This window comes from Cervus elaphus, chromosome 11, assembly GCF_910594005.1.
Source record: "Cervus elaphus chromosome 11, mCerEla1.1, whole genome shotgun sequence".
NCBI lineage: Eukaryota > Metazoa > Chordata > Mammalia > Artiodactyla > Cervidae > Cervus > Cervus elaphus.
In genome coordinates, this window is record NC_057825.1 from 59,170,072 (window position 1) to 59,192,962 (window position 22,891).

Consider the following 22,891-nt stretch of genomic DNA (forward strand, 5'->3'; position numbering starts at 1 on the left):
AAAAGGGGCTAGTTCCACTCACAGCTCAATCACAAGAGTGCTTTTCCACTGGGGGCTGGTTTGCAGAAATGCTTTCATGTTATTTCCCGTTTGGTCTTAAAAACACATGTACTTCAAAGACTGAAATCTAATAAAACCAATCATTTACTGCTTCATCAAGGACATCCATACTTGGAACTGGCACCCTTTCCTGTTACTGTTAAACTTGGCAGCAAAGCATTCTATGAAGGCTAGTACCATTGGGTACCACTGCTTTGATCTGTTTTATTCACTGCTGCTCCTGCATCATCCTGTTCAATTGTCAGCAGCTAAAAAGATCTGTGAGTACTATAATGAAAATAGTTCTCACCTCGTGAACCCCTGAAAGAGTCTTGGGGACTCCAAGTGCAAGGTCACACACTCTATGAATTGCTGACCTGGGGCGAAAGTGGGGTGGTCTCCAGGCACTGAGAGGTAATCAGGGTGGGCACCAGGGCCAAAGGTAGGATGCTAGCACTCCTGGACCAGTTCTCTCTCTAAACTATGCCCCTCAACACAGCCTCCATCTAGAGGTAAGGTGAACAAACTGAGGAGGCCGGGCAGTGGGTGCATTTCTAACTGATTATGTAGAAACTTCAAATTAATTGATCACTGCAGCAAATGCCTCAGTTTTTAAAAGCGGGTGTTCTATACTGAAAGTGTTAGTTGCTCAATCATATCTGACTCTTTGCAACCCTATGGGCTGTAACCCACCAGGCTCCTCTGTCCATGGGATTCTCCAGGCAAGAATACTGGAGTGGGTAGCCATTTCCTTCTCCAGGGGATTTTCCTGACCCAGAGATCAAACTCTGGTCTCTTGTATTGCAAGTGGATTCTTTACCATCTAAGCTACCGGGGAAACCCTGTTCTACAGTGAGGTGTGTTTTAAGTCTCAGAAGGACCTGAAAAGGCACAGGGCACAGAAAGGTAATCTAGCTTCACTCTTCTGGGAGTGGCGTGAGTTTGAAGAGTTAAGAGGTCAAATTCGTGGAGGACACAGAGAGGCAGGGACAGAGACCAGCTGTCAGGGAGCAGAAGGGACCAGGATGGGAGGGGGAGTGTGCAGAGGACGAGCTGTGAGAGTCCATCATGTGGATCTTGCCTGGCTGTGCCTCTCCCAGATAATCGCCTTAAAAACTGAACTGTCCATTCACATTTAGGGGGAGAGGAATGGTTCAGACAGGAGACAGGAGAAGAGAACATAGAGTCAGTCATTTCTGGAGGACATGTTTCCAGACAAGAGCCACTTCACATTGACCTTGAGAACAGAGCCAGGCTCAGTGCATCACTGAGGAAGATGAAAACCCTGCAGGGAGCAGCCAGCCAGAAGGTGCAGCAGCATGAAATCCAGACCCAGCCCAGGTTGCTGCATTCCCAGAGCCCCCATCCCTTCCTGAGGGCAGAAATCTGCAGAGGCAGCCCATGCCCCAGTCTCCGGGGAACAGCCTGCCAAAGAGACAGTTCTTCTTCCTCCCAAACTTGCCACCCAGGTCTTTCTCACCTAATTGGGACTTTCACAGTGTGCTTGCTCCAATCTTGGCTCTGGAGCAATCTTTCCCTAATGAGACCCTGATCCATCACTCCTCTGCTTTAAGATTTCAGAGTTCTGCACCACGAAGCCAGGGATGGAGTTTCTGAGACCCAGACTGGAGTTCAAACCCGGCTCCACCCTCTGTGTCTCAAGGTGCATCGGTTTCCTTTATCTACAAAATGGGAATAATCTTGTCTGTCACTTGGCATCACAAAGCTGGTTAACACATAAAAGCATGGAGGATGGGAACTTCCCTGCAGTAAAGACCCTACACATTGCTGTTGTTCAGTTGCTAAGCCGTGTCCAACTCTTTGTGGCCCCATGGACTGCAACTCTCCAGGCTTCCCTGTCCTTCACTATCTCTTGGGGTTTGCTCCAACTCATATCCATTGAGTCAATGATGCCATCCAACTATACGTGGTACCTACTATTATAATCATTATGTGAAGTCTAACTTCTGGAGAATGACATATGAGAGCATGGGGCTGACCTGCCACTGGTCCAACTTATCTATTGGCTGTCCACCCCCAGCCCCTTGTGCTCTCCTTCATCACCCACACACTGAACTGTTTTTCTCATCCACCTGCTCTGCTGGCCTTCGGCCTGGATTTACCTCCTCAGACATCAGCCCTCGAGGGGTGGCCGGATTCCAAGGTCATTTCTTCCCTGTCTGTCTATGCGTCTCTCTGTCCTTCTAACTGTGATACCAGAAGTGTCTCTTTATAGTCTGTCTCTCCCACCAGACAGCAGAAGATTTGAGGGTTAGGGCTGGGCCTCATCCATCTTTCCATCACTAGTGGTGAGCACAGTAGCTGGTGAAGAGTTGGGGACCATGATTGTTGAATGACTATATGACCTGCTCTCTTGCTTTTTTAAGCAATGGTAACAGGATGCCAAATTCCAAGTTCAGCCAGGAAGACGTCCCCTCCCTGAAGAGGAAGGCTTCTCTCCATCCTTCCATTTCCCACACGCTGGCCGGAATCTGAGTCTCAAGGAACAGACTTGATCTTGCATTCTAGGCGATGCCTGTTAGCTCAGGGCAGACGTTTCTTGTCTAGAGTGTGCTTCCCCAGGATGGCTGCTAGTGAGCTCACGAATAATTATTATTTACAGAACAGGTGAAAAAAGATCATCTCATGACTCCAGCAATGAGTGTCCCATGTTTCCAAAACAGTTCAGTTTGCTTTTCAGTAACATATTCAAAGTGGAGGTGTTTACAGCTGCTGCACTGTTCTCAAAAACAATGACAAGGTATGACTCAGTGCAACAGAACTGGGGAAGCACCGTGGCACCGCAGCAGCCAGGGGAGGGAGCTTCTGAGGGGGCAGCTGCATGCAACCCTGGGGCATCCCTGGTTCCCTTGGGGAGGGGGCCCGAGATTTTCTAGCTCTGCCCTCATAAGACCACAACCTCCTGCAAGTCTTCTGATCTTCACTTAGTCAATTCATAAGTACAATAGATGCTTAAGGGTTAAGATGACTTTAGTTAAACAGTACCGCATGCCCTATTGGTGGCTCAGATGGTAGAGAATCTGCCTGCAATGAGCGAGATGTGGGTTCAATCCCTGGATCAGGAAGCTCCCCTGGAGAAGGGAATGGCTATCCACTCTTATATTTCTGCCTGGCGAATTCCATGGACAAAGAAGGCTGGCGGGCTACAGTCCATACGGTTGCAGAGAGTCAGACACAACTGAGCCACCAACACACAGCATACCCAATTCCAACCTTCCTGAAGAAATTGGCTCTGTGACTTTGTTCTCATCAAGAGAGGTGTTAACAACTGTGTACTGATAACTGTGTGTACATTCAGTTCATGTCAGCACCTGGCATCACGAGGACTGATGCTGAGAGATGCCAGCTTGTGAAAACGAAAGGCTTCTTGTCTTTACATATGGAATTGTGCTATATTATATATTCTTAAAAAGGCAGATGCAAAACTGGATTCAAAGGAAGTGAAGCAAAACAACAGAGAATTTTAAAAATTTTCCAAGTGTTTGTTCTTCACGTACCTTTCTACGATTCTAATCATGAACCTTTGTGTGAGTGCAGATGCTGTCAATTAAATCTGCTTGCCAGAAACTAAGAAAGATATAACTGACACATCGTGTTGCCCAGAAACATGGAATTGCCAGTGCCATTTATACTCTCTTCTGAATTCTGAACAGAAAAGAATTTATAAGAGTCTGGTCGAATAGAAGAGAATTTACAAGACTCTGGTTGGGGATATTTACGCCCGAATAAAGAGTGAGGGAGTTCTGCCTGATGGATGAAAGCAATGCAAACGCACAGGTAGGAGGCAGTGGGGCTTAAAACAAAGCAAAAAAACAAAACCAAGAGCAAGTCGGCGCCTGCTTTAAAGCATGCTGCTTAAATTCCTCCTTCCGTGATTAATCATGTCCTGGGAACCTAAGGGAAGTGTGGCTTTACTTCACCCCAGGGGCCTCTGAGCTAGAGCTCCCTCCTAATTGGAAGCAGCCGCTCTGCTCAGCTCTGGCTGCAAGTTTCTGTGACACTCGGACAACGTGATTATGAGCCTGCTTAATGTCAGCACGGGGACACTGGGACTACAGGCCGCAAGCCCAGGCTTGAGCTTTGTTTTTTTTTTTCAACTTCTTAAAAATTTCGGATTCAGCCTCATTGCTGAGATCCTGTGGGTGTAGGTCGGGGCTGTGCAGCCTGGTGATGGGGCATCAGCCACTCCTAGAGGACATGGAAAATGTCCCGGCCCCAGAGATGGCGATGACTCCTTTCTGTACAGCGGGTAGTGACCTCTGCAGATCGCATCCAGGGGGGCTGAACAAACACCGTCCACCTTGAGGAGTTAAGGGGTGTGCTTTTACATCTGGCCTCGAGGCCCGAGGCTGCGTCCAGTAGGCACTTGATTTCTTGGCACCTGGTACAGAAACCTGCCCGGAGGAGGGGCTGTGTGTCTGCCAAAGGAGTGGAGGAGCTACCGGGTCACTGGTGCTGCAGCTGGCTGGGCTGGGCACTGGGGGTGTCGAGGGCCTGAAACTAGATCGCAGTTTCCTGAGAAGAAGGGACTCTACATCTAGATGTGGGAACCCCCCTGAGCTGCTCGCCACCAGCCTGCCCCATAACTTTGGGGCTCCAGGCTGCAACAACAACCCTTACATGCATTTCCAGCCAGCCTACCTGCCTGTCCAGCGGCCTTCAGGCTTCCCAGCCCCCACAAGAGCAGGGAGGAGGCCTTAAAATTAACCTTTCTCTCTACAGCAATGCAGGAGACACAGGAGATGCAGGTTCGATCCCTGGAGGTGGGAATGACTACCCATTCCAGTATTCCAGTAAGAATACCTACTCCAGTATTCTTGCTTGGCGAATCCCATGGACAGAGGAGCCTGGTGGCCTGCAGTCCATGGGGTCAGAAAGAGCTGGATATGACTTAGAGACTAAGCAACAATAAAAGGAGACCTCTGCTGGATCCACCTGGGTTCATCCGGTCCCAGGGAAAGAAGAAGACCCAAGACTCTCCAGAAACACAGTGTCAGACTGGGGGTGGGGGTCGGGTGGCCCCGGGGACCCACCTATCTCCTCGCCCAGCGACGAGTTGAGGATGGCGCCTGCCGACGTGACCACGGCGCAGGTCCGGAGCCTGCGTGGGAGCAGCCGGCTGAGTGGCACCGGAGGGACCAGCGCGCGCCAGCCGAGCGCCGAGAAGGGCGGCTCAGTGCCGTCCAGGGTGCGCACCTGCACGCGGCCCCGCAAGGCGCACAGCAGCTCGGTGCGGCTCCGCCCGGCCGCGCGGCGCCCCCGGAAGCGCACGCCGTGCTTGTTGGCGCGCAGGTAGGCACCCATGGCCTTCTGCAGGCGCGGGTGCAGCATGCGCGCCGACGCGTCGCCCTTCCAGAGCCGTCGCAGCAGGGCCCGGGACATGGACGAGTACAGCCGCTCCCCGTCCTCGCCCCCAGCGCTCCGGCCCTGCCTCCGGGGCCCTCGCTTCGCCCGCCGTCCCAGGGCTGCGCGTGGCGGCTGAGCCCCCTCCGGCCCTGGGTCCCCAGGGGAGAGGCGCCCCGACGTGCCCGGAGCGGGGTCCTCCGGGAGAAAAGCGCTTAGGGACGTTCTCCCTGTCTGGGCCGAAAGAAACTCTTGTTCATGTTCAAAGCCATCTCCGGCCCATGTCCGCAGGGGGCCGGATGGGAGTCCCCGGGGAGACCCCCGCCGCGAGTCTGCGCCCTCGGGCAGGCCCTCCGAGGCCCCCATGATGGCCCGCTGCCTTCCTTGTGCGGGTAGCAGCCTCCGGGTCTCCAGGAAGGAGAAGGAGCTGGGCGCGGGCTTGGCCGGGCTGCTGTCGGTGAAGTAGAGGAAGATCACCACAAAGAGGAGCCCCCACGCAAACACCCCGCAGAGCATTCCTTGTCTCCATTGCTTCAGGTGCGGTTTCATGGCAGGTCCACGGGCTCAGTGCTTGTGTCCCGAGGTGGCGGGCTGGACCTGAAAACAGAGGGTGTCACAGTGAGCCACGCAGGACAGCGCTGGGGACAGTGCATCCTAGAGTGTCTCTGGGGACAGTTGAAAGGAGCATCAGAAACCAGGATGGCCTGGACCTCCGGCTAAATTCAGCGCTCATATACCCCCAGTCTGGACGCCTGCAGAACAAGAAGTCACATCCCCTCAGCCCAGGGTCTTGGGAGAGGGAAGGTGAGCCCGGTGTACCTTGGAGAACTACCCAAGGCACCTTGGTGTTGTGTCTGCCTGCCCACCACCATGACTGCCTAATTCATCCCCCTGCCCCGCCTCCCCGACTCCTCCCCGCAGCTGGTTCCAGATTTCAGTTTGGTGAAGCTGGCAGCAGGGCTCAGTCGGGGTTACCCTCTCTCACCTGCTCATCAGAACAGTGGCTCAGAGTTCAGATCCTGTACAACAAAGGGCCAAGTGCTTCTAAGTGAAACTTCCCCACAGTTCCCCAATGGTCCCCAGTAAGTGCAGTGCCCCTATAGTCCCTAGTAAGCAATGACCCAGCCACTGAGGCTGCAGGGGAAGGTTATGTTAAGGTGTCTGTGGACCTCAAAACACCCCCAGATGTTCACCCTCGCCACCAGCCTCTGATAGAGTAAGATGGACAAATGTCGAAATTTTAAATAAGGGAGCAGATGAGGAGAGGTTTTCATGCAAGGGCAGGGGTTTTACTTAGATAAGAACTGAAACCAATTGGGCGATCCCTAGATCAGTGTGGTCACCTGAGGAAACTACACACGGTCTCTCGTGGAAAAAAAAGATGTGCTAGGGTGAGAAACCCACACGCCTTATGGCCCTGTAGCTGATTACAGATAGACATGGGTCCTTCACTTTCTTCCCATGGAGAGGTGGGTCTGGGTCTCTCCCATTTGAGCAGGGGGAGTGCTCTGACCAGTTACCAGGCTCAGATCCAGTAGCTCCCATGTCCTGCCTTTAAAATGCTCACAAGGGAGGAAGTGGTCACCAGCAGAAGCAGACATCTCTCCACGGACTGAGAGATGCCCAGCTGAACCCTGGGTGTCCAGTTGTTTCAGCCCACTACCATCCTGGACTCCAGCCCAGTGGGATGATCAGATGATTCCAGCTCTGTCCAGCCTCTGGTGGCAGCTGCATGTAAGACCCCAAGTGGGAACCCAGTGGAGCCAGTTAACCCTCAGAACCAGGTGTGATAAAGACACTGGTTTAAAGTGATAGAGGTTGCTCTTCTGAGCCACAGGTCTGGAGCTGATTCGTTATATCAGAAATGATCATTGGAATAGGCTCTGCTAAAAAACTCAGATGAGAAGTTCCCCAAATGCCTCAACAGTCATGCACCCTTGAGACGAGTCTAGCCTCTCAGAGGGATTATGTGAAGAGCAACATTCACTGAAGTGTTTTTTAAGTTGTGACTTCTGAAAAGCTGTCTGCTTGACACATGAAAGCAAGGCTGTAGATTTCCTTTGCAGCCACACATCAAACCCACACACAGAGCATGGTCTCACCAAGCCAGACACACTCATGCCAGCGAACGAATGTACAAGAAATAGTGCCAGCAGTTAACTTGCTCTCTGTCAGACCCTGTGCTCACTTAACATGTTTCCTTCATTATCTTATTTGGTCTTCCCAGCACCCAGTCGGGCTTCCCAGGTGGTGCTAGTGGTAAAGAATCCACCTGCCAATGAAGGAGACATAAGAGCTGCAGGTTCAGTCCCTGGGTTGGGAAGAGCCCCTGGAGGAGGAAATGGCAACCCACTCCAGTATTCTTGCCTGGAAAATTCCATGGACAGAAGAGGCTGGTGGGCTACAGTCCGTGGGTTGCACAGAGTTGGACACAACTGAAGCGACTTAGCTCAGCACCTAGTAAGTAGGAAACACTGCTATGTCCATTTTATAGAGGAGGGGGCTGAAGCCTGGAGGGGTTAAGTAACTTGCCCAAAGTCACAGAGATAGCATGCAGTAGACAGCACCAAAAAAGCCACCTGCTCACACTTTTAATGCTAAGTTCTGACTCCATCTAATGGTACCAGATGAGGCCGTCTATTCTAAATACGCCAAATTGTGGGACTCTGAATACATATTTCCATTCCTGACTGTCTCGGCAATGTCCTGGTGCTGGAAAAGCTTCTCAGGGCTCACCACCAAGTTCTGTCCATAACTCTTGAGGGACAGCCAACGAGCAGTGTCCCCAGACAGACACTGCCTAGAGACCACACTGAGCAGCAACTGCTAAATGATCTCCCAAAACCTGTCCACTCAGGAGCCTGCGCTTCAAACTGTGATGCCCCAGCCTGATGATCAAAAAGCTGTTTCCAGGATCTCAACATTTCTATTAGCAATCACAAAATTACCCTTAATAACAGTTATTCTGTGTTTCATCCAGCTGAGCACCATGCCGCATTGCTCTGACACCAACCACCGCAGCTAGCGGGGCCCTACGGGGAAAAGACTCAGTCCCACACGATGGCCCCACTTCAGACACCAGCCTGGAGTGGGCTCCGCAGGCCACCTGCACTTCTGGCAGTTTGGCTACCGATCTGGGGGCTCCCCATGAGACCCTTAGGTTTGAAGATTTGCTACAGACTGGCAGAACTCAGGAAAGCACTAATATTAATATAAACCAGGGATCACAGTCTCTGGGAAAGGGATACACAGAGTTTGAGGGCTGGGTGGGGGTTGTCCCAAGGGCAGAGGTTCCAGGCTCTCTATACCTGGGGTCTAGGGATGTCACATGAGGGACATGCATGTGTTGACCAATCACAAAGCTCCACTGAGCCCTGGACCCGAGTTTAGTTGCGGTTTCATTAGGTGGACATCACTGACTGAATACTTGGCCGTGTGACTGAATTCAAACTTCAGTTGCCTTCCCATCTCCAGAGGTCAGGCTGGCCCAAAGCCCCCACCGTCTCATCACTGGATTGGTCTTTTTGGTGATTGTCCCCATCCTGGGAGGTTCACCGAGACTCACCTCTTTAGCACAACAAAGACCCTCTTATAACTCAGGCGATTCCAAGGGTTTTAGAAGCTCCATTTCTAGACCTGGGACAAAAACCAATTCTTTGTATTACAGTAAGGCAGTAGTTGCTTATTTAAAAGGCAGTCTTTCTGCTCCTGGCTGGAAATCCTCATTACTGCTGGCTGCACTGGGATTAGTTTTGAGCTAATCCTGGCAGGTCACTAAAGAAAGGAAACACAGGTTTTTTATTTCAGCATTCGCTTCAGAGTCAAAGTTAGGGGTGTGCACAGGGCTGGGGTTGGTGAAGCTTTGACCTCCTGAGGAGGAGCTGGGGGCAAGAACAACACCCAGTTGCCTCCATTCAGCAGGGTCAGGAGGCCATGGGAACTGAGCTGGGAGGGGACCTACCACATCCCACAGCACACTCAGGGCATCAGACACACAGCCTGCTTTACATGGATATGCCTGACTCCCAGCAGAAGACTTGAGAAACCCTTTCCCTCATGGGGAAGTGAGAGATGTGAAATGGAGGGATGTGATGAGAGGATGTCTGGGGACTCGAAAGGAGGAAAGGTGAAGCCCTGCAGGACGGACAGGGCTGCGAGGGGCCAGGACCCTGGGGGATGTGAGGTTCCCTCCACAGGTCTCTGGGAGGAGGAAGGGTGGGTCTGTGAGGCCTTGGACATGGAGAAACGAACATCATCCCAAGGTACAGGATGACTTCTCATCAGGTGAGACTTCCGCACCTGATGCTTGGTAATAACCTGAAGGCATGGGTTCGCTGCCTCTGCTCTGGGTGAGGCTTCAACTGTTAATAAACTGCAGCTGTGCCTGCAGCCTCTGTCACTGCAAACCTCTGCCGCCAATTAAGGAAACGTCCTCCAAAATGACGAAATCTCAAGGCGGTGCAGATCCTCTGCTAGCAACAGGCTGCAGAAATCATTACATGTGTCATGGCCTCGGTCATTGGTACTTTTGCAAAGATCCAGGACACAGAGGTGGAGGATGCTGTCAGAGTCAGAGCCTGGATCAGTCTTTGCCTTAAAATAACCATACAGCCTAATAGGGTTTCCCGGGTGGCTCAATGGTAAAGAATCTGCCTACCAATGCAGGAGATGTGGGTTCGACCCCTGGGTCAGGGGTCAAATAGAAAATGGAATAGAAAATGGCAACCTACCCCAGTATTCTTGCCTGGAGAAACCCATGGACAGAGAAGCCTGGTGGGTAATAGTCCATGGGGGTGCAAAGAGCTGGACATGACTGAGCAACTGAGCACATGGTCTAATAGGAGAAATGTTGGATAAATGAGAGAAAATACATTTTCCCCCCATTAGTATAGTACACCTGAAATGCTGTGATGATACAGCTCAAATGGATAGTGTCTGTAACTCTCACTGATCTATCTCATCATCAGCAGGGGGACATGAATGACACCAGGGACATACAAAAAGAAGCTCATCAGACAAATCATTGGTCCCCAGGCAATGATGAAAAGAGGCTCCTTAATGGAGCACATGCAGCCTTTTCTGGGATGGTGTCTTTGACTGAGGCTGTTGAGGTCCTGCTGGCCAGGTGAGAAGCATGACCTGTGCTGTGTGGATTTCTCTCTTTTCCTTTTAGGATTCCAACATCAGCATCTGGCCGTGCTAGGGCATAAGTTCCAATTGGGTGCTCTCTGCCTATTTCAACCAATTTTCTTTGTTCTCACCTTTTACCCACTTTCTGTCGCCTTTGTAGCCAAGCTTCTAGGAAACCTAATGTGCAGACAAGGATTAGAGACAAAACAAAAAAGTGACCCTCTGTGAGAAGTCAGTGGGTCTACCTGCTCTGGAATTCTGATGCCCAAATCTTATATACTAATTCTCAGAGAAATGAGTCCCATTTCCACATGGATGTTCCACAAGAGCATAGAGTATTCAAATGTTCCTTCAAGTCATTCAGAAAGAAATCATGTTCTCAAAAAGGCACAATTTGTGATAAGTTGTCCAATGAAATTATGCAATGTAAGCGCCGGCACAGACCAACACCACGATGAAGCTGAGGACTGCGTGTGTTTGTGCTCAGTCACTTCAGTTGTGTCCGACTCTTTATAACTCTATGGACTGTAGCCCACCAAGCTCCTCTGTCCATGGGATTCTCCAGCAGCTGAGGGAGCTGAGGGTTAATACCATCATATTTTGTTCAACGCTAAAGAGAACTTAGGACTTCCCTGGTGGCTCAGTGGTAAAGAATCCAACTACAAATGCAAGACATGTGGGTTTGATCCCTGGATCAGGAAGATCTCCTGGAGAAGGAAATGGCAACCACTCCAGTATTCTTGCCTGGAGAATCCCATGGACAGAGAATCCTGGCAGGCTACAGTCCACGGGTCGCAAGAGTAGGACACAACTCAGTGATTAAACAATGACATCAATGAAAGAGAAGTTACTCCTGGGCTTTGCTTCTTCAATACTGTCCTTCCTACCCACTGAGGTTGACAAGCTTGATCGCTGGTTTTCTTGAATGGAGAGTTTTTTTTTAAACACACACGTTGATGGATGCGTCTGCCACAACTGCCATTCGGCCAGGTTTTCTCTTGTTTGAGAAACTCTCGTGCCCTATTTGTGTGTGTGTGTTGTTGTCTAAAACCTAAGTATTTGTTTTAACACTGAGATAATAATAAAGAAGATGTGGTGTATGAGCTACAGTGAGGCACTCGTGCATCTTAACAGCCTTCAGGAGTCATTTTCTTTCAAGAATCATTTTTCTAAAATTAGCTATCATCACATCTTCAAGAAAACACTAAGCCTGCCAAGCACAGGAGGGGACTGCCCTGGAGGGAGTGCTGCAGTCTCTCCAGCACCTCAGGCCTTCTCTTCACAGAGGACCCACTTTCTTTTTTTCATTGTTTATAAAAGTGAAGAATCCTCAAGGCCAATAACAGTCCACTCCTTAGGGCATCCTCTCTCCATCTCAGCCCATTCATAGGCTAATGTCAGAATAGAAAGGAAAAGGTCAGACAGGTCGAGCAGAACTCCTGGTGGGAGGATAGCCCCTTCTCTGGCTCCTTCTTACTAGCAGGATGGCAATTCATCCACAGAAGGAGGGGCAGCCCACTGCTGGCAGCTTCTGGTCAGTGTCCTCGTGACCCCAGGCCCTCAAAAGGATGCGGCAATTCAGGATGGGAGGAAGGATGCTACTGGGGCTGGACCACTAGAGGGAGCACGCTGGGCAAACGTGTAAGTTACAAACCTTAGCACCAGGCTTCCTGTCAAGTGCAAAAACGTGGTGGCTGGGGCAATGTCAGCGCAGAAGAGGTGAGCCACTTGATGTCCTATGAGTGGCTCCCAGCAAAGGATACCCGTGTCGTGGGGTCACGTTAGGTCAGGCGGGGGCAGGGTGGATTATGAACAGCCGATGTCAGGGGCGTGGACCAGACCAGCATCACTTGCTGCTGTCAGCAGGTGACCCCACAAACCAGTCACTGTATCTATACCGGCTCATTTTAATTCTTCATTCTCAGTTTTACCCACTCCAGTATTCTTACCTGGGAAATCCCATGGACAGAGGAGCCTGGCGGGCTACAGTCCATGGGGCTGCAAAGAGTCGGACATGACTGAGTGACTGAACACACACAATATTTATAACAAACTCCTTACAAACATTATTAATCTCATTTGGCTCTGAATGGTTCCCTTCCTCTACACCGTTCCAGAGTCCCATGTTTTCCTATTATATCTCAAAGCTGGGGAAGGTGCACCTTGCTTAAAATTTTAATGAAACTTTAGTCCCTCTCTGCCACAAATACCATGCTGAATTCTAGCCTAGGTCCCTGCATTGGTGGAATCACGTGGTCCCCTAAAATTCTGTTTCCCCTAACATTCTTTTTTATGTTCACAGAATCTACAGGGCTCTGAGCTGGCAGCCACTGGAGAGCCTTGCCCGGCTGGCCAACCACATGAATTCTGCCCATCAGAAGGGGAGGCCAGCTCCCAACACTTTTAGAGGAACTCCAGGTGTGGAGGTCCCTGATCCCAGGGGGTTTGCTCTCTCGGTAGGAAGACAAAGTGATGATTCTGACTGCCTTTGATGTCCCAAGATGGGTGAATGGACAGAGGAGCGACCAGGATTGAGGTCATCCTGGTTGCTTCAAAGAGGAGGGGACCGGAGGTGGACCCTAAGAGACAGAGTGGAGCTGGGTGGGAGATGCAGTCCCTTCTGGCCAGGATGGTGAGCCTGGCTGTCTGGTACACACATGGGTGACCAGGAGTGGTGGGATGCCCAGCTGGACAGGGACATGCCCTCTCAATGGGACCATCTTCCTCAGCAGTTCGAGGTCTGTCCTTGGGTGGCAGGGCAGATGGAAAATGGTTGAAAAGGCAGAGACTTGCTGGATTTAAAATGGATAAGCAACAAGGACCTACTGTACAGCAGAGGGAACTCTGCTTAAAGTTATGTGGCAGCCTGGATAGGAGCGGAGTTTAGGGGAGAATGGATACATATGTATAGCTGGCTGAGTCCCTTCGCTATTCACCTGAAACTATCACAACATTGTTAATCAGTTATACCCAATAGAAAATAAAAAGTATAAAATATAAATAAGAGGCAAAGGCTCACACAGGCAAGTGGCCCCAGGCAGATTTTAGCTCTCGGAACTTTCTGCAAAGGGGGCAGCAGGTGGTGGCAGGGCAGGGAGGTTGGGAAGCTTGTTTCTGGCTGTTCAGAGATGCACAAGCTGCCTGCCAGCTGGGGTCTCTGGCTGCCTGAATCACACCCATCTGCTCCGGACACAGTGGTCTGTTTGTTTTATGATAATCAGCATTCATATATTTACACTTTATACCAGTAATGTGCCAAGGCTCACGGCTGAAGTAGCTCTGACACTCACGGTGATGGGAAGGATGGGAAGTGGCATACTGCCATGGGGATGTAAAGTTTCTCCCAGATTCGCGGTGAAAGCATCAGTGGCCGGCAGGTGGCCCTTACGAGGAGGCCTCCAGCCAGCAAGAACCCTGCTTCCTCAAGAAGTGCAGGCCTCCCTTCCTCGTCTGAGAGGGCCCGGGGCATCACCAGCAGGAGATAGGAGGCAGTGGTGGGGGATGCTTGCACCACCCAGGGGCAGCTCAGGGACACTGCCCCCGAGTCCAGACTGTGGGTTGGACAGTGAGACCCAGACTCTACAGTGTGTAGCTGACCAGAAGGCCCTGAGGTCAGACAGCCTGTTCTGAGCCTTCTTGTCATGTTAGATAAATTCGTGAAGCCTCAGCTTCTTTATTCAACATGCACCATGCGTGTCCTAACCCTCACTGGTCGATAAGACCTACCACAGTACCTGGCCCACAGTGAGAGTTCAAGACACAGTAGTTTTCAGTTCAGGTTTGGTATTGCGTAAAAGTAAAGAAGTAACACCACGCAGACACAGAGAATAGACTTGTGCACACAGTGGGAGGAAGGAGAGTTGGGAAAAGCTGAGAGAGTAGCATAGACATATATACACTATTATGTGTAGATAGCTAGTAGGGCGCTGTTGTATAAGGGAGCTCAGCTGGGTGCTCTGATAACCTAGAAGGGTGTGTGGGGGTTGAGAGAGAGGTTCAGGAGGGAGGGGTTATATGTGTACTGGTGGTTCAGATGATAAAGAATCCACCTGCAATGGGGGAGACCTGAGTTTGATCCCTGGGTCGGGAAGATTCCCCTGAAGAAGGGAATGGCCACCCACTCCAGTATTCTTGCCTGGGTAATCCCATGGACAGAGGAACCTGGTGGGCTATGGTCCATGGGGTTGCAAAGAGTCAGACACGACTGAGCACGCACATACTTGCCCAAGAGCCCAGAGAAGAGGGCGCTTCGGAGACCCCCTCTCAGGAGTCTTCAAACACCCCACGAGGCTTGTGTACTCCATCAGAGTGGAAGTGGGCAAAAGCCACTTCCTCAGACTCCAAGCTTACTGCTCTAGCTCTGTCTGCACAGAGGACTGCGGATAAATGTCAGGAAAGCACTGAGGCAAAAATGAAGCTGCAAAACAAACCCAGCACATCCTACTGTTTATGTAAAATCTGACAACTCCAAAACAAATGGCAGATAGAAGCTCCTTTGAGGAGGGAGGGAAGGGCCTGGGTGAGAGGAAGACGGGTCTTGAGTCACCACTCAAGCATGTCTGGAGTAAAATGGCAAAATATTCACAACCATGCAGTCTGAGTTTGGACACCCACTATTTTTGTTTTACACAGATTTCAAGTACTTACGATTTCAAACATAACAAAATTTGTCAACATAAAACTTGTCCTGAAAGTTGTAAAAACAAGAATAAGAACTCGTTAATTGTGTTTATATTTATGTCTCTGTTTCCCGATCTCTTTGGGTCATAATTCCTGCCAGTACATCAGCACAAAATATAAATCTAACAGTGAGTTACAGCTTTGGTGAGGACTTTCATGTGACAGCGTTATCAGTCTGGAAGAGAAAAGCTCAAAGCTAAAATGATTTATGGAAGCGTACAAGAGCTCTGAACTCACAGCAGGCTGTGAGAAAGACATTAATTTTTGTTTTAAAACACATATACACACTTATCATGGAGTCAAAGAGGAAATCAACTTGAAGATTTAATATAAAACATGAGACTTTAAAGACACTTCTCTGTGTGGAGCTTTCAACTCTGTTCTGAGCTTCAAAGCCAAGTTTTCCATCTGCAGACCTCACCTCAGCAAAGGTGCGAGGGGCTGGCGTGGACTCAGTGGACCTCAGGAAAATCCAATGTGGTCTGGATGTTTTTGGTCTAGCCTGCTTCTCCAGTTTTCAGTTTCAGACCCAGTAAAATGTTTCCAGGTTATGACATAGTTTCTGAAGTTTCTCTGAGGATTGGCCACCCGTGATAACGTACTCTAGTTCCTACCCACCTCTGGTCACTGCCAGTCACTGGGTCACTGTGCCCTGGTTGGGAGCTGCACAATTGTTCTTGTGTCTGGTGTGCATGCATACAAGCACAATGCTGATTTTCCATTGCTTCATTCATTCATAAACTCCACAGATACTTGCATACCTGACACATGCTGGATTCCAGGTATGCGATGGTAAAACACATCAAACATACCCTCCCGCCCCTGCCCCAGGCCTAAAGTAATGTGGGAAAGACAGAACCAAGTTCATAAGTCTGGCAGGATGCTAGGCATCCTGACTGACTTCCCCCTCCCCGCCTTTTGCTGTACCTTCCTGAATTCACAGGGACAAAGAGCAGACCTTCTCTGACCCGGGATGACTGTCACAGAAGAACCAGCAGCCCTTTATGTTAATTCTCAGCTTTTAAGTTCAAAAGCTATATTTCAAGGACTGTGGAGGGGAGGACAAAAATTTGGAAGAATACTTTCTGAGCTGGTTTTCCCTTGCCCAAAGGGAGGCAAAAACTATCCCTGGTGGCTCAGATGGTAAAGAATCTGCCTGCATGCAGGAAACCCTTTTTGATCCTTGGGTCAGGAATATCCCCTGGAGAAGGGAATGGCAAAACACTCCAGTATTCTTGCCTGGGAAATCCCATGGACAGAGGAGCCTGGCAGGGTACAGTCCAAGGATGGGGTCGCAAAAAGTTGGACACGACTGAGTGAGTAACACACACAGTCTGATGGAAAGGAGAAGGGGAATTGAAACAGGAGAGTGAGACACTCAAGATACAGCTTCTGGGGAGTTTAGATAAAGCTGCATTTCTTGAACCCTGGGGATGTGGGGTGAAGATGCTGCATCAGTGAGGGGTTGTGACTGTGGTACTGCTTCTATGATCTCTCCACCGCACCCTCCCACCCCATCACACACTCATCTACTCAGCCCCTCTTCTCCCCAGTGAGAGGAACCCATGGTCTAGGGAAATGCAGCACACTACCTGTGGATACAAAACTGGATGTGGTCACAATGAGAGCACAGGTCCCAGGGCTGAAATGCACGCCTTCTTTCTGTCTTCTGTCATTAAGTGATGGAAAGAGATGGAAATAGCTAAAAACCCACAAAAATCTCTTCTACTCACAACACATTCCTTGTCATCTAATGATACTAAATAGATTGGACCACATTTTACATCCACAATCTTATAAAGTCCCGCAGCTGAATAGAGTGCTGCAGGAATTGAACAGGAGGAAAACTAAGAATAGAATGACTATGCTGTAAAGTCTATAGTGTTATCCTAACAGAGTTCAAGGTATCTTGGGGAACTCAGGTGCTCCCCCATCCATCACAGGATGGGTCTGAGGTTGGCCCCAGAGCAGATGACCACAAGGTGGCTTCCAGGGCTCACAAGCAGGACCCTCAGGGTCCGTGTTCCTGAGAGAAACACTCACCAAGTGGAGAAACGCATGGGTGCCCCACATGCTACTGCGGGACCTGCACTCCTTAGCCAACCTCCGCTGTCTCTCTTCTCTCAGCTGAAAAATTAGGAACAGCCGCTCTGAATGTCTCACAAGGTGATCATGGGGATAGATGGAGACTGGGAGTCAGAGGGATGTGGAGCTGGAAAGAGCCTTATTATTACTGTGCATCCTCTTCTCTTGGTGGTGATGACACAGAGGTTCCAGAACAACACTTATGTGTGTGGTGCTACACATACGTGAAAAATGAGAAATAGAGACAATGGATGACACATTGGAGACAATGAAGACGTAGAGAACAATGGATGGACACCAAGGGGGAAAGGGCCAGGGGGAGGATTAACTGGCAGACTGAGGTTGACAAATGTACACTATTGATCCTGAATATAAAATAGATAACTGATGAGAGCCGACGGTAGAGCACAGGGAACTTACTCAGTGCTCTCTGGTGACCTCAACGGGAAGAAAATCCAAAAGAGAGGGGATCTATGTATACATATGGCTGACTCACTTTGCTGTAGCCGCTCAGTTGTGTCCTCCTCTTTGCAACCCCATGGACTGTAGCCCGACCGGCTCCTCTGTCCATGGGCTTCCCCAGGCAAGAATACTGGTGTGGGTTGCCATTCCCTCCTCCAAGGGATCTTCCCAACCCAGAGATCAAACTCTAGCCTCCTGTGTTGCAGGCAGATTCTTCACCGTCTGAGCCGCCAAGGTAGCCCATAAAATAGAAAGCTAATGAGAACCTGCTGCATCGCACACTCAATGTTCTCAGCTCTACTCAATGCTCTGTGGTGGCCTAAACGGGAAGGAAATCCGAAAAAGAGGGAACTATATGTATATATATTCGCTTTGCTATACAGCAGAAATTGACCCTACAGTGTGAAGCAGCCATACTCCAACAAAAATTAATTAAAAAAATGAAACCTCCTGGCATCTGCTCCAGACTTGAAGCAAAATCCCAGGGCCCACGCATGCATTGCATGTTGGCCCTTGGATGGCTGCGTGAGTGAGTAAAAGCTCAGGGCAGGAGAGAGAACAGGCACCGCCCTCCCATGCGGTCAGGAGGTGGTTTGGCAGGAATCCCCAAACCACCCACAGAACCACCCACGGAAGCTTGTCTGACCACAGCTTCCTAGTCCTCATCACCTCTCCCCAAGCCAGCCACACCCACCCTGACCCGTGCAGCCCTGTGCAGCCCTGGACCCCACAAGTGACACTGGGCTCCCAGCTGAGTCCTCTGCAGGAAAATGGGGGCTGTCACCTCAGGAACCAGCTGGGGCACCCTCCCTGGCTGTTTCCTGTGCTGCCCAGCCCTGCGTCCATGCCTGCTTCTCCCACTGGCAAGGGACTTTTATCACCTGAGGCACAGATACATGAATGAAAGAAACAGCAGAGTGTAATCATGCTTACAAAAACTTTCCCATAGCGTTGAACACTACTGCCTTTGCAAATCATACCCAGATTCCCATTCTACAGAAGGAAGATGTTAAGGAGCTGAGTCACAAACACCAGTTCTCTCTCCTCTGAAAGGCTGAGTGCCATCACACAGCTCAGCCGGTCTTCCAGAGGATTTTTATTAGATTCTACACAGTCCATGTACTTCCAGGCACGGGTGCTCCCAGAATGGTCACCCCTTCTTCCTTTTTTCCTTTTCCACACTTTCTACTGGTTTCTGGAATGGTCTATGATAAACACAGCTTGTAACAAACTTTTCAAAAGGAACTTCTCTAAATGTCATCCTTGCTCGGCAATGTACAGATAAAAATTTTAAAACTTGCTCTCAGGCAAGGGGAGTGGGGAGGAGACCTAATTTTTAGCATTTGCCTATTTCTATGGTGTAAATATTTCCACCAATTTCAATCTACTTATGTGTCCTTATTGAACTCAGAGGTGGGAACAGACACAGAAGCTCATCTCAGTACTTTTACTACACAGATGCAATAGATGCAAAGGACTCCTGGAGGAGAAAAGGCAGAAGGTGTGATGAAACTTAGGAATCGATGAGTTTTGAGAGCTGACCATCTTTGTTTTTAATATCATTTAATAATTGGCTCACAAAATTCCTAGGGGCTTCTCAGGTGGCTCAGTGCTAAAGAACCCGCCTACCAGTGTAGGAGACACAGGACATGTGGATTCAACCCGTGGGTCAGGAAGATCCCCTGAGGGAGGAAATGGCAATCCACTCCAGTATTCTTGCCTGGAAAATCCCATAGACAGAGGAACTGGGCAGGTACAGTTCATGGGGTCACAAAAGAGTCAGGCATGTCTAAGCGACTGAGCTCCCATGCACAGAGTTCCTGAACATTGGCATGGGAGCTGCCGGAACTGGGGTACCTCACCCCTCCCAGAAGAAGTCTATTCTGCAAGGGTATTCATGCCAGGGTCCCTGGTTGTTCAGACACCTGGAGGGCTTCAGGGTCCTTTAGACAGATGCAGAAGGACAAGTTCAGACTTTCGAGGAGGGTGCCATGTGGCTACCAGACAGCAGGTGTCTGTATGGCAGTGACAGGCGCACATGGGTGTCAGTCCTGCTGGTGAAGGCTCAGCTTCGGGGACAGGGTCTCCAGTGCTGCTGGCTTTCAATGTCCAGATGACAGGATGGCGATGATAAACCTGGTTTGCTGTCCTGCTACACACATTCACGTCTTGACTTTTATCTTAGGTACCCCACTTTTTAAGACTCTACACCATGATGTCCAAGCCCCCAGATCCATCAGGCTCAGAGGCTTTCGCTTCACAGGTGAGGGTGCTGAGGTTCAGGGGCGGGTGCGAGCTCCCAGGGGAAAATGACGGGGGCTGGCAGCCAGGTCTTTTCTTTTTATACAACCACTTGCTGTTCAAAGTGCTGAAGGTACTCGATTTTATTTGCTTGCTCATCTGTACAGGCACTGACTCATTTCCAGAGGGCTAATAAGATTCATCCTCCGTGACTTATGGAAACCTCTGTGCAGCCTGTTCAGTTCTGGAGGTGACACCGAGTGGCCTGGCTGCATCTGACCAGCTGCCTGTGTTTAAGCCTTGCCTGGTGGTAGAAGGGGTAGAGCTCACAGACTCCAAGTGTGCTGCTGTGTCAGTGAAAAACCTAAGAATGACCTGTGAGCTGGGCGCTCTGAATGCCTCAGTTTCATGATGAGAAACTGAGGTTAAGAGTCCATGGGACATCAGTCGGGCTGGCTTCACAGGCACACAATCGGGAGCCCTACAGGAACCCGCGTGCAAAGGGCCAGCCTTGGCTTCCTGCTCCCCTGTCGCTGTCTTGGAGGTCTTAGAGTTGTGTCTTTGGTTCTGTGTATTCTAAGTGAAGCTGGAAGGGAGACCAGGACCATGGAGTGTGTGCTCCAGCAGAACAGAGGTGGAGAATATGTGGGCCCCAAGTGTGACCATGAGTCCTTGCTGCTCGTCCACGTGCAGCAGCTGAGTTTTTGTGTGGACGTAAGTTTTCAACTTCCCTGGTGGCTCAGATGCTAAGAAGTCTGCCTGCAGTGCAGGAGACTCATGTTTGATCCAGGTTGGGAAGATCCCCTGGAGAAGGAAATGGCAATCCACTCCAGGATTCTTGCCTGGAGAATCCCATGGACAGGGGAGCCTGGTGGGCTACAGCCCATGGGGTCAGAAAAGAGTCAGACACAATTTAGCAACTACAACAACAACATCAACAACATAGAATGTATAAACCCAAGAGTGAACCCAAAGGTTAACTATGGACTTTGGGACATTATGATGCATCAATGTAGGTTCATCGGTTTGCAACAAATATACCATTTGGGGAGATGCTGATAATAGGGGATGCTGTGCATGTGTGAGGCAGGGCGTATACAGGAAGTCTCCATATGTTCTGCTCAATTTTGCTGGGAACCTTAAGCTGCTCTAAAAGTCTGAATTAAAAAAAAAAAAAAAGTAGAACAGAAAGAAGAAAAGAAAAGAGAATAACGACCACAAATTCCTCCAAAGTGGAGGCCTGGAATCTGAGACTTAGTCTGTTAGCTCCAGAGTTCATGTCTCTCACAGCGACTGCCCTCTACAGTTTACAAAGGGTCTCCCCATACTGTCAAGTCAGTGCCATATGGGTTTCAAATTAAATGTCCAGTTCTGACCTCCGGTGCACTGAAAGGAAACTTTTCACAGCTCATAAATCGTTAGCACCTGCTATAATAGAGTAAGCATTGGTATTCAAGTCTCCGAGCAGAGGTCAGGAACTGAAATCCCCCGCTGCGCCCCCAGAGCGCTCTTGTAGGTATGAATGCAATGAGATGTGTGTCCGAGAAAGAGATGGAGACAAAGGCTGATGGCAGGGAGCATGGAATCCAGGACAAGAAACCTCATCCGCCTCCCTCCTCTCCCAGGGGAGAGTCTGGGGGCTGCGGAGACCATGACAAGAAGCCAACTTAGTTCTCTTCCTAAGAAGGAAATGTCTGACCTCAGCACGTTCCTGTTCCCACACTTGTTAACTGTGGCCAAAGAGCGTGAACCAGGGAGCGAGTACAGTAACAACCCTGTGAGATGCAGGATTCATGGAAGGAGTGTCCTCGGTCCCTCTCCTTGACTCCCCAGCCCTGAGGATAAAGAGTCGGTGGGTGGAACTCCACTGCTTGATGGCAACAAGCCCAAGTCTGCCATGAAAGGAGCGACTTTTACTCAACAAATATCTACAGGATCCACAGGAGGAATGTTCGAGCTGGCAACACAAAGGCAGACTAGATAAGGTCCCACATCTCAGAGTCTTTTTTTTTTTAATTAATTAATTTATTTTGATGGAGGATAATTACCTTACAAGATTGTGATAATCTTGCTATACATCGACATGAATCACATGTGCACATGTGTCCCCCCATCCTGAAACCCCCTCCCACCTCCCTCCGCACCTCATCCCGCTGGGTTGTCCCAGAGCACCGGCTTTGGGTGTCCTGCTTCACGCATTGAACTTGCACTGGTCATCTGTTTTACATATGCTAATATACATGCTTCAATGCTATTCTCTCAAATTATCCCACCCTCGGCTTCTCCCAGAGTCCAAAAGTCTGTTCTTTATGTCTGTGTCTCCTTTGCTGCCCTACATGTAGGATCCTTGTTCAGTTCAGTTCAGTCACTCAGTGATGTCCAACTCTTTGCAACCCCATGGACTAGAGCACGCCAGGCTTCCCTGACCATCACCAACTCCCGGAGCCCGCTCAAACACATGTCCATCAAGTCGGTGATGCCATCCAATCATCTCATCCTCTGTTGTCCCCTTTTCCTCCCACCTTCAATCTTTCACAGCATCAGGGTCTTTCCCAATGAGTCAGTTCTTTGCATCAGTGGCCAAGGTATTGAAGTTTCAGCTTCAGCATCAGTTCTTTCAATGAATATTCAGGACTGATTTCCTTTATGATCAACTGGTTTGATTTTCTTGCAGTCCAAGGGACTCTCAAGAGTCTTCTCCAACACCACAGTTCAAAGGCAGCAATTCTTTGGTGCTCAGCTTTCTTTATAGTCCAACTCTCACATCCATACATAGCTGGAAAAACCATAGCTTTGACTAGGCAGACCTTTGTTGACAAAGTAATGTCTCTTCTTTTTAATATGCTATCTAGGTTGGTCATAGCTTTTCTTCCAAGGAACAAATGTCTTT

At 49.8% G+C, this 22,891-nt stretch overlaps 1 protein-coding gene across 6 annotated transcripts in view; it reads right to left on the minus strand.

Annotated features, from left to right (window-relative positions):
* ST6GAL2 (ST6 beta-galactoside alpha-2,6-sialyltransferase 2) overlaps window positions 1-22,891 on the minus strand; it is a 102,281-nt gene that overhangs the window by 68,066 nt on the left and 11,324 nt on the right. For all 6 annotated transcript variants that reach the window (XM_043917885.1, XM_043917883.1, XM_043917882.1 and 3 more), the window contains exon 2: window positions 5,094-6,000. In XM_043917885.1, coding sequence (XP_043773820.1) covers window positions 5,094-5,952 — 859 coding nt within the window. In that variant the 5' untranslated portion in view covers window positions 5,953-6,000. The remainder of the gene's footprint in view (window positions 1-5,093; window positions 6,001-22,891) is intronic.